This window comes from Balaenoptera borealis (genome assembly GCF_965194805.1).
Source record: "Balaenoptera borealis genome assembly, chromosome: 11".
Lineage (NCBI taxonomy): Eukaryota > Metazoa > Chordata > Mammalia > Artiodactyla > Balaenopteridae > Balaenoptera > Balaenoptera borealis.
The window spans coordinates 88,857,030-88,869,208 of record NC_138868.1 but is presented as its reverse complement, the minus strand read 5'-3'; the positions used below and the strand labels follow the sequence as shown (position 1 = coordinate 88,869,208).

The following is a 12,179-nucleotide window of genomic DNA, read 5'->3' as shown; positions in this document are numbered from 1 at the left end:
AAGACCAAATGAGACTTTTAGAAAGGCATATATCAGGCAGAAGAAGACAATCAGGAGAAAGCAGCTTCAATAGGAGAAGAGTTTCATAAAGGAAGGCAAATCGACATTGGTAAGTATCACAAAGTATCAGTAAGGACACAAGTATGAGATGTCTAATCTTATTCTGGATTTGGCAATAAGATGCCATTGGTGACCTCTGCCATAGTTAGTTCACTGAATTAGTGGAGAAGTAAGCAAATGGTCCTGGACGGAGAAATAAAAAGAAAAGTAGAGTCAACAAGACATAGATTATTCCCTTAAAATATTTAGATAAGTAAACAAAATACTAAATTTGAGGTAAGGTTTCATTAGGAGAGTTAACTTCATGAAGTTGTACAAAGAGGGTAGGAGTTAATGAAACAGCAGGCACTAAAGTATGGGAGAGGTGGTAATAACTGATACAAGATCCGAAAGAGAAAAGATGAAAACAGAGTATTTAAACCATGAGACTCGAGTAAGTCTGAAGGTGCAGGTAAACAGGGTTAGAAATTCAGCCTACATTCTATATTTTCTCACAAGGTACATGCCTAGACCTCATTTCATTTACCGGGGAACTACTACATGTTTGTGAGCATGTGTGGGGGAGGGTAGAGGTTTTGAAGAAAAGAGTCAAATTGCAGAATAAATAACCTCATTGTGGAAAAGGAAAGAAAGAGCACTAGTGCAACTGATTTTTTTTTTCTGGCTGCAGGATCTTAGTTCCCCAACCCAGGCCCCAGCAGTAGTGAAAACACTGAGTCCTAACCACTGGACTGCCAGGGAATTCCCTAACTGGTGATTTCTAATTATAGATTCAGGAAACAAATTGATGTTTGAGAGTTAAGCTTTTTAAGATGAGAATTTAAGGATTTAGGGAGAGGCAGTCCAGACTAAAGAAATACCATGTGCAAATCTGTTTTTTTCTTTTTTTGGTCGCACCTCGCGGCATGTGGGATCTTAGATCCCTGACCAGAGATAGAACCCACGCCCCCTGCATTGGAAGCGCGGAGTCTTAACCACTGGACCGCCAGGGAAGTCCCCCATGTGCATATTTGGATACAGTTACGTGAATGAGATATGTGAGTAGAAAACCACAGTGAGTGAGGAGCCTAGAGAAGACAGGAAGAGCTGAATGTCTGAAATTTCCCATGCAGACAATGAAGACAGACTGAAGGATTTCGAGTAGGGAGTAAAGGCAATCTTATCTGTGTATCAGAAACTATGGGAACTGAAAAAGTTACATCGGAACAAAGAAGGATTAAACTGAAGGCAAAAGATGACAGAGGCAAGGGTATTTATTTATAGACAGACTGTTAAGAAGCCTACTGCAATACTTCAGGCGAGAAGTGATAATTTAGGAGAGGATGGAACAGAAGACATAAAGAGACTGCCAAAGCTCAATTAAAGGTGATGATGATGATACTGATACCATCAATATTTAGGGGGTTAATATGTGCCAGATACTGGCTTAAGTTACTTTACCACACTAACTTATTTGATGGATATAGAGAATGCGGAGCAAAGATAATTGAGAATCTGAAAACGACATCAAGATTTCAGTTATTTCTGAATAATCAGTAGTGGTATCAATAACAAAAAGAGATCAAGGAGTACAGGGGAAGGGAAGGGCAGGATCCAGCAAAAATTTTTTGATAACTATGTACTAAGCATGGTTCTAGTCTCTTAGGACTCAGCAGCAGACAAAATATCCCTGCCCTCATGAAGCTTACATTTAGTTGCTGGGGGAGGCACACAGATAGCAAACATAATACATTATATAGTTTTTTAAAAAGGTGTTAAGTACAATGTAAAACAGGAATACTGGAGCAGAGGAAGAGAAGTGTGTATATGGGGACATGTAGGGGAACATGAAGGTGAAGTTTAAGTAAACATTTAAAAGATTTGAAGTAGAGCAGGCAAAGAGAACAGTCAGTATATAAGCTATATGTTCAAGTAGGCCTGGAATGTTTAAGTAGGCCAGTCTGGTTGAGAATAATAGAAAATGACTTTCAGAAAGCATATCAGGAGACTTCATCACCTAAGGTCCCACGGGGCATTTTAAAGACTTTTTATCTTTTACTGTGAGGGAAATGGCACTGTAGGGTTTTGGGCAAAAGAGTGATTTGATTTAAGTGATATAGAGGATCACTCTAAGTGTTAAATAGAGAACAGACTGCAGAGCAATGATGGAATCAGGGAGACCAGATAAATGACTACTGTGGAAATACAGGTAAAAGATGATATTCATGACTTGAATCAGGGTGAGAAGTGATAAACAGTGACTAGGATCCTAGATATAGTTCTAAGGCAAAGGTAACTAGATTTTCCAACACAATGGAGGACAGAGAGAAATCAAGCATGATATCAATATCTTTAGCCGGAGCAATTACAAGACAGAGCTGTGGGTTTGGAGTGGGCAAAGATCAGGAGTTCACATTTGAACAGAAGTATGAGATGTCTAATTAGGTATCCAAAAGGACATGTTGAGTAGCTAGCTAGATATAAGAGACTGGAATGTAGGGAAGAGGTCTGGGCTAAAGATATAAATCTGGGATCAGCTAGATTATATTTAAAGGTAAGAAGCAGGATGAGATGACCAGTGGATAAAGAAGATCATGTAATAAGCTAAATGACTTGCCAACTCAGAGGGGAGAAGAGGAGGAACTAGAGATACAGAAGGAACATTCAGGAAGATAAGAGAAAAGCCAAGAGTGTGTAGTGTAATGGAGGCCAAGTAAACAGAGTATGTCAGGTGTTATTAGGCTTAGTACAATAAGGATAGAGACATAATCACTGGATTTAGCTAGTGAGAGTCCCCAAAGACCGTAAAGGCATAGTTTTGGCGGAGCTGTAGGAGTGAGAACGTGGTAGGAGTAGATTCAAGACAAAAAAGAATTGGAATACCCAAAATAGACAAGTTTTGCTGCAAATGGGAGCAGAAATGGGCTTGTAGCTGAAAATGGGGCGGCGGGGAGGTACGTGTTGGAAAAATCAAAAGTTTTTTTTAAGATTGGATAAAGAAGCTTCTATGATGATGAGGATGATCCAGGAGAGGGGGGAAAATGATATAGAAGAAAAGAAAACTGCCACAACAATGTTTTTGAGTAAGGGATGGCAGACAGAAAATATGATGTAGTTCACAAATGGAGGGATTGGTTCCAAGTTTATTTAGTAATTGGTAGGAAATATATGGGTACAGGGCTTGGTGGGTTGGGAAGATGAGGTAGGGGAAGTCTCTGGCAGTTTTCTTCTGGTGCTTCAGTTTTCTCACGGAAGTAGCATGCAAGGTCATCAACTGAGGTTGAAGAAGAGGATGTACCAGAAGTCACAGGATAAAGGAGAAAGAAAGAATGGTCTAGAAGAGTGGGAGAATAAATTAAACTAGGGAAATATATAGTATGACTACTGGGCAGCATTAAAGGGTTCACTGTCACACATTTAAAGTCAAATTAGTCATCAAGGTTGAATGCTTTTTTTTCCTTAGACACCTTTAGTTACTAGGCTTCAGTTAAGAATAAGGAGAAAGAAAAGAGTAAGGCCAGTGAAGGGTGGTACGATAAATGGATCCTACAATTTATTGGTAGACAGAATGTTTTTAGGATTGCTGGAGGTAGAATTCTAGAGGGAGTAAAGTTGAAAAGACAAGAGGTGATAATCAGAGAATGAAATGTATGAAACTGAGATTGTGAGGTGGGCATATTAATAGCTTCAGTGGTGGCAAAAAACCCAACTGAACACATCTATGAGGAATATTTTAAAAATATACCATACGTAGCTCCCTAAAAGATTATGAAAGTTTACAAAGAGAAAAAACAATAAGTGATAAAGTAGAGGGGTAAAACATTAAAAATGCAGACCAATAATACCCACTATGGATTCTAACAGCCCAAAATATAACCTAGTTGTTAATGTCCTAAGAGAAGATGCAATCAACTGCCAGAGTATTCCACAGTTAGACCAGATGAACTGCTCTAGAGCAGGGACTCTTCCACATAGTGTTTGCTGCATAAGGAGATAAGGGAATCTGATGAATATAATGAGCAGTATTCTCAGCAGCAATGTTTACAAACCTATTACCCAACATTTTCAAATTAGAAAGGTTGATCACAGGAGCATTTTCACACAAGCAGTAAGTTACCCGTGCAGAGCATCCAAGTCAGACCAGACAAGACCACTGCAATGATACTTCTAAATCAGAAAGGGTGGAGCCAGAATGTACTGAGCCTCAAAAGGCAAAACAGTGTATTTTTCCAGATGTAAATCATACATAAAAAATAGTGAACCAAACCCTATCTCAATCTGATCATTTTTTAAATAGAAATAGAAAGGGGCTGGAGTTCAGGAAAGAAGAGTCTCATCCACAGTCTAGAATTCTATCTATGTACCATCCCCATTCAAAACTGTTTATAAAGTATCAGTGCATGCAGAAGAATTTGCATCTAATTAATTTATGATTAGGAATTAATACTGGAAAATATGCAATGACATTGAAAGAAGTTCCTTTTGAACTGCTTTAAACCTGAGGCTCTGCAAGCATGAACATCTAGGTTAAGAAAGACTGGCAAGAATTCAAGGAAACAACACTTACGTATTGCTGATGGTAGTAGGAAAATATTCTGAAAGTATCAAATTTAAAATATACTGACCCAAGTGAAGAAACTTACCCCATAAAAATAAAAGCACCAAAATATAAAGAAATATGTATAATGATATTTATTGCAACATTATTTGTAGTGACAAAACTGGAAACGAACCTACTATGGAGTATATTATGCAGTTATAAATCACTATCAGTTGACAATATTCTTCACTTATTGAGAGAGGGAAAAGCAAGTATTAGAGTAATATGTTCGCATGATTCTAATTTTTAAAAAGTACAGTTTTCATATACATGGATATTTATTTGTTCAACAAATGTTTACTAGCATGCCAGGCACCATTTTGTAGTTCACACAATCTAGTGGTAGAGAGAGACAAACAAGATAACTAAGTAAAATACAGTATTTAGAATGTTAGAAGATGAAAATAAAGAAGGGAAGAAGAGTAGGAAGAATGTAAAAGGGAGACTAAAATATGAGGCAAGTGAAGTGACATTCAAGGCAGAAGGCATAGCAAGAGCAAAAAGGATGGTCATTATGGATAGAGCAAAGTGACCAAGAGAAAGTAGTAAAATAAGATCAGACAGGTGTAAGAAGTGGTGTGAGTGGGCAGAACATGTAAGGTCTTAAAAGGCTTTAAAGGTTAGAAGTGAGGACTTTTAGTTAATTACCATACCAGGTTTTGAACTTCAGTTACCTTACAATGATGGCGTATGCTTTTCTTTTAGTTATCTTTGCATAGTTCACAGTTTAAACTGAACACATTATTGTAATAAAGAAAAAAGAAAAAAAATCATTGAAGTTGATTGAGAATAGACATGCACAATTGGACATTCCTAAAAGCTGCTTCTTGACTTTGTGATCCACAGGTATGCAGTAAATCTCTAAATGTATTTCATGTAACGTATAAACAACAAAGGTATGAAACAATTAAAGATTTTATTTAAAAACAGATATCTATGTCTCAGCTATAGAAAGGATGCCTTCTAAGATTTATAAAAATGCAAAAAGAAACAGTATTATGAAATAACTATTACTTAGCGATTCTAACATCTAAAAACGAGAGTGTAATGCAAAAACAGGATATTATAATATTATAAGGAGAAAGCACTAAAAGGTAGGTTGACTTCAATTAAGGGAGGAGAGGAAAGCAGGGAATTTAGAATAAAAAAAGTGGATTTAAACCTTAGCCTAGCTTCGGCAAGTTACTTAACTTCCCATAGATTCAGTTTCTCCATCTGTAATATGAGGGTAATAATATTTCTTACAGAGAAGACTCAAATAATACATAATCTGTCATACAACTTGGCCCTATTTCATTGCCTGGTATTTAGTAAACATTAAATAAATATTTGATGAAACTGAATATTAAAAATAGATAAAGTAACAGTTACAATAATTATAACAATATCTGTTCTCAATGTGTTCATATTCAATTAAAACTTCAAAGTGGCCAAAAAAGCTAATTTTCATTTGATCAGAATCTAAACTAGAAAGTTGTTAAAATGAAGAACTCTGATTTTAAATATATTTTTCAGAAAATAATAGTGTATTTTCACATTGACTTTAGAACAAAATGTTTCAAATAATTCATATTTTCTTTATGTGAGATGAAATATATAGCTTAACAAAGTCAGTAAGTCTAATTAAAAAGAATGGACCTGACTCAAATGAAAAATGTTATATATACAATTGAACTGTGAACAACACTGTGCAGGCCCACTTTATGCGGATTCTTTAAAATAAATAAGTACTACAGTACTACATAATCTGTGGTTGGTTGAAATCCATAGACTTGAAACTGCAGATACGAAGGGCCCAAGTGTAAAGTTACACATTGATTTTCAACTGCATGGGGGTGGGGGGCCCCAGCCCCCACTATCACTGCATATCCTTTATAAATCTAAAAAGTATATGTTAAACTTCATAGCATTTTTAACCTTTTTAAAAAAGATGAAATATGGCGGAATATATATTCCATAATATTCAATACCAACCAATTCTTTTCCTACTATTACATTCTAGAGTACAGTTATTGATAGGAACAGAGAGTAAAGAAGCAGCTATGGGACTGCCCAAACTGTACATTGTTTGGAGTGTTTTATTCCCCATGGGAATAAATGGGAATGATACTGTAGTGTGCCTGAAAGAGAAAAATACAAGAGAAATCATTCATTTAAAAAGGTACGCATTAAGGGGCAGGAAAGGAATAAAGACGCAGACGTAGAGAATGGACTTGAGGACACGGGGAGGGGGATAGGTAAGCTGGGACGAAGTGAGAGAGTGGCATGGACTTATGTATACTAACAAATGTAAGATAGCTAGTGGGAAGCAGCTGCATAGCACAGGGAGATCAGCTCCGTTGCTTTGTGACCACCTAGAGGGGTGGGATAGGGAGGGTGGGAGGGAGACACAAGAGGGAGGAGATATGGGGATATATGTATATGTATAGCTGATTCACTTTGTTATAAAGCAGAAACTAACACACTATTGTAAAGCAATTATACTCTAATAAAGATGTTAAAAAAATAATAGATATACAATAAATTTCATGCATTTAAATTGTACAATTTTATAAAAATAAAATAAAATAAAATAAAAAGGTACGCATTAAACATTCCATCAACTGGTCGTATTTCACTAGTTGGTCATGGCTTGGTAGTGTATGCCTTCGTAGTGTATTTGGTACTTCTGATAAATCCGTTGGCAACAAGTTACAAGGTCCAGGATCAATGAAGTACAGAGTTGGATGGGGATTAAGAGAACAGTTGAGATAACTGAGCATTAGAGGCTAGGTTCCCTGACTTGCAGATCAATGCAATTCCTACAATATTATTTTGTTAATTTGATTATAAAGAAAACTATTTTAACGATATAATGATGTTTAAAATACTCATAATTCTCCCCACTACTTGAGCCAAACTTGGAGAGAAAACCATGTACATAATTTAAAGCAAAACCAAAACAAAATAAAAAACCACAGATTACAAATTAGGAGGAAGAGAAGCTGAAAGGAAAAAAGTAGGTATTTTTCATATGTAAAGGTTACCATTACCTTTTCCAAGTCTAACTCCTCTAATAAAATGCTGGCATTTTTGTTTGCTTCAGCAGCCTGTCTATCTTTGGCTTGTACTATCGACTCATACAAAGGTGACACTTCTTCAGCATCTCCTAAAATGAAAAATTAAGATGTTTCCAGACTCAAAAAATTAACGTTTAGAGATTCCTGAAAACATGAAAATATTAATTAAGGTACTTGAATGAACATAAGCAATAAAGATCAGTAGTAGGGCAAAACAAGAGTGCAAATAAAAACATAATTTAAATGGTATATTTTTAAAAAATACATAAGCAAAGAGCTTCTATTGTTCTTCAAAATAATATCCATTTGACTGGTACTAAAATTATTTACTCCTGTAATTTGAATATGAGAAATCATACTGCAAATAGAGCTGCAATAATCTGTCAGCTGGTTAATGGGCTAAAGGAAAAGGTCAATGTCAACAAAAGAAAATGGGTTTAAACAATTTAAAATACTTATTTGGCAAGAACTGTTCTCAAATATTTAAGCTTTGTTGCTATAACTTCTTGTGCTAGAATCGTTCATAAAAAGCACGTATTTATAGACTTATCTCAGTGATTTCATTCTTAGAACATACACTTTTTGACAGGAAAGGGATATTTCCCTATGAAGACAAAAGCTTTATTTTTAATCTCTGCCCCCCTTCCATAAGGGGTATCCAGGAGTATTAATTGTCATAAATGAATCTAGAGGCAGGCAAGACAGTGGATTAGCTATGTTAAATAAAACTTACGGGAAAAAGCTGTTCACTATCATGTGATAACTGCTGAGAAAATGAAAGACATTTTTAGATTTTCAGAGGCATGTCTTAGGATTTTATTCAAATATTTTGATCTCAATTAGAATTCTAAAGGGATTTATTTTATTTTCCGTACTTTCCCTGCAAAAATCCTAGCAAATTCATTCTTAAACTGACAGTTACTCCAACTTTTATATTATGTTGAACATCTTAAGAGTTTTCTTGACCATAATTAAAAGTACTGTGTTAATTTTTGTTTAGGTCTAAAAAAAATCCACTGACTTGTTCCTCTCAGAAGAGATATCTGTCTGGATAGATTATAGCACTAATGAATAGCAACAAGAATTTGCTTTAGATTGTTTAGTATTTACATTAAAATTAAATTAGCTTAAGTACTATTTAAAAAGATAAAGTAATTCTAAAACAGAAAAAGTTTTATTACTTCATGAGGTAAGTAAATCATCTGAAGAGTTTCTTAAATATTATACTTCATTCCCAAATACTAGATAAATGAAAATTGCTATGTACCACACATTATTGCTCAAACTAAGACTTTTTTTACCTTAGTGTGGAATATACATATATATAAAAAGACAAATGGGATCCCAAGCTCATATAATGGGGATGAATTTAATCAGTATATTACCTTATCAGTGATCGTTGCTATGTATCTCATACATTCAGAATCTGATGGAAACTGATTGACTTCTTTGCCTAAGTAGCGCACCACCTTCACATGATCCTAAAAAATAGATATTAATGTCAGACTGAAAACAGACTCTATCAGGATTCAGTGAATCTAGTGTGTCTTAAGTAAGATTCCATTAACATTAGTGCCACAAAATAAAGACTTAAATTGGGTATTATTCGCACTTTAAATGAAAAAGAGACAGGCTTTGGTTCTAATAAGTTAGATAAATCTACATTGTTCATTTTCATCCTACCCTCCAAAAAAAAATACAGAATAACGTGACCTAAAATTCTAAACCATTCTGAATTTAAAAAAACAATAAAGTCAGTTTGAAGAAATGCAGGATATGTGTGAAAGAAAAGAAAAACCTCATCTTCTTTTTCTAGCTAATTCGTTAGAACTGAGCATCCAGTTTCAATTTGAAGCATCAAGAGAGCAGAAGTAACAATTTTGCTCTTTCTTTGAGATAAAACCTGAATGCATAGCACTATACTAGGTAGTGGAAAAGAAATAACATAACTTCCTTAAAGCTTGAGCGATGATTATATTGTTCACTGTAACACAGTTCACTAAGTTCAAAACCTTTAGACCAGCCTTCAAGAGGCTCTCTGCTTTCTCTAATCCACACTATTACTGACACAACACATATAAACAGATGAATAAACATCTGTTTATATTTAGTACATTTCCTCTATTGCATTTATTTCTTCCTTCTCATCCGCGTCCTTTTGAACTATCCCTATCTTTTAATGAATAGCTTAAATGCCACTTGCACCTTTCCCTGATATCTCACCAACACTTCTACAGTATTTAATCTATTTATATGGGACAACTCATACAGCTACCTGACTTTGTGTGTGGATCCCTGATTATTACATTTTGTACAAAATGCAACAGTTGGAATCTGTACAATGTAATATGCCAACGATTACAGTTGTACATGGTAGGTACTAAGAAAATAAATAATGGAATGAATACAAAGAGTATAAAAGATAAGTGCCTTTCTTAAGGAGCTAAGTCTATTTGGAAAGATGAGATATATGCATGTTAGATGTTAAGGTAATAACAATATATATTTGTCAAAATAAATGATAAAGATAATAATGAATTGTAGAATTTCTACAACCTTTAAGAGATTAGGTATCTCAATGTGAGCTCAAATGGAATGGGAAGAGTTTCTGTAGAAGGGGAGATTTACACTGTACCCAAAGAGTGAGTAATTTTGGAAGAATGAGGAAGGACATGGGCATTCCCAAGATGAGAACAAAGGTGCTATGAGAGACAGTGACAAAAGACCAAGCAAGGAGAAGACTCCACATTAGGGACTCAATGGGAGATGAGTTCTAAAAGCACTACATTGGGCTTTGAATAACAAACTAAGATTGGATTTCAAAGGATTACAGAGACTGGGGAGACATGAAAAGGTACTTGAAGAGGATACTAACATAGTGAAATGGTTTGGATGATAAACTTGATATGCTAGCTTGCTTGGAGAAGAGGTAGGTAGCCACTGAGAATAAGTTTGATTAGCGAGGAAAAAAAAATTCAGAGAGTCAGTGGGAAGGTAGTCTAGAACACCCAGGGAGGAGGTGGTATAAAGAACAAGAGTCAGAGAGAAGAATAAGAGAAAAAGGAAAAGATGATTTTTTACAATTTATGTATTAAAAATTTTCAATACAACAAAGTAATTTGGAATCTATAAGAGATTTTACCTACGTGAATGACAAAACTCAAAATTATACCTACAGAATGACAAAACTCAAAATTATAATCCCTGGAATAGTAGTCTGGCTTCCCCAATAACAAATCAAACCTGCATTTAAGAGATCAACCAGAACATTAAATCAAATTACTTATACACAGTTCTGTGCTATGCATTACAGAAAGTTTCAATTTCACAAGATTTATTTCTACTTCTGAAGGTTTCAAATACTGGCAGCTGAATTTTCATTTTTCCTTTTTTCCTAGAAATTAAAGTCAATAATTAAAAATGGAGCCAATTTAAGTTAAATTTTTCTCTGCTGTGCTAATACAAGAAAACACTCATTCATAAACAAGTAATTAATTACTCTTAGTTGGATTTATATTTTGTGAAAGATTAAGATTGCAACTAGATTTTGCAAATACTACTTAGAACAACTTTTTAAAAGTTTACTTAGCTTTGACATCCAATATGGATACTATTAATGGCTTTTCTGGCATGCCTGTACCTACCTTTCAATGTTGCCATCAGAGTGATTATTTGCTTATTATTTTACTGCTTTCATCACTACTGTTAGATCCTAAAATAAGAGTCTTTAGTGATAATTAAATTATGCACTTCCTAGCCTAAGTGAAAAATATCCAAGTGACTGAGGATGAAAGACTTCTACCTCTCTAAATGCTGCCATAAGAGGAGTTATCTTGCGGTTATCAGCTGCATCCACACCTGCACCTGCTGGCACCAGTAACCGAACCACGTCAAGGTGTCCACCATTTGCTGCCAGCCACAATGGAGTGTTCCCCTTCTTGTTACGTACATCAATGTGAGCACCCTTAAATGCATGACACAAATGTCACTTTTAAATGAAATGACACAGATAATAATAAAAATCAACTATGAATTTTGTGAAAATATTTTGTAAAGGAAAAAATTGTTTAAAATACATAGGACTAAAATATATTTCTCTCTCAGAATTACATTACAAAGAATTTCCAGTCATCAAATTAAAAGCCACTGAATCAAAACTAACGATACATCAATAATTGCTTTTCTTATTTTAAAAATAATGACTCCTTGTGCATAATTCTGAGCTTCAAATCCTGAGAAAATGTAAAATTTTCTTTAGTGAAAAATAATGGTACATCCTGTTAATATCATAATATATTAAACTATCCCAGAGCATAAACAGTATCCTATGAGGCAATTATATCTTTCAGATTATTTGTATTCATGTATTTATATTATGTGGCTTCATAAAAGAATGAATCTTAAAATAACATGAAGGTTTAGCACTCAGTGGGCATCATGGTAGATAAGACTCATGGTAAATAACTAGTTGATAGTAGCCA

The 12,179-nt window shown here is 34.7% G+C and overlaps 1 protein-coding gene across 1 annotated transcript in view; it reads right to left on the bottom strand.

Annotated features, from left to right (window-relative positions):
* LOC309606639 (ankyrin repeat domain-containing protein 17-like) overlaps nt 1-12,179 on the bottom strand; it is a gene marked incomplete at its 5' end in the record, with an annotated part of 100,177 nt that overhangs the window by 68,075 nt on the left and 19,923 nt on the right. Inside the window, 4 exon segments of the mRNA XM_082343934.1 lie at nt 7,672-7,760; nt 7,763-7,787; nt 9,084-9,179; nt 11,501-11,663. Coding sequence (XP_082200060.1) covers nt 7,672-7,760; nt 7,763-7,787; nt 9,084-9,179; nt 11,501-11,663 — 373 coding nt within the window.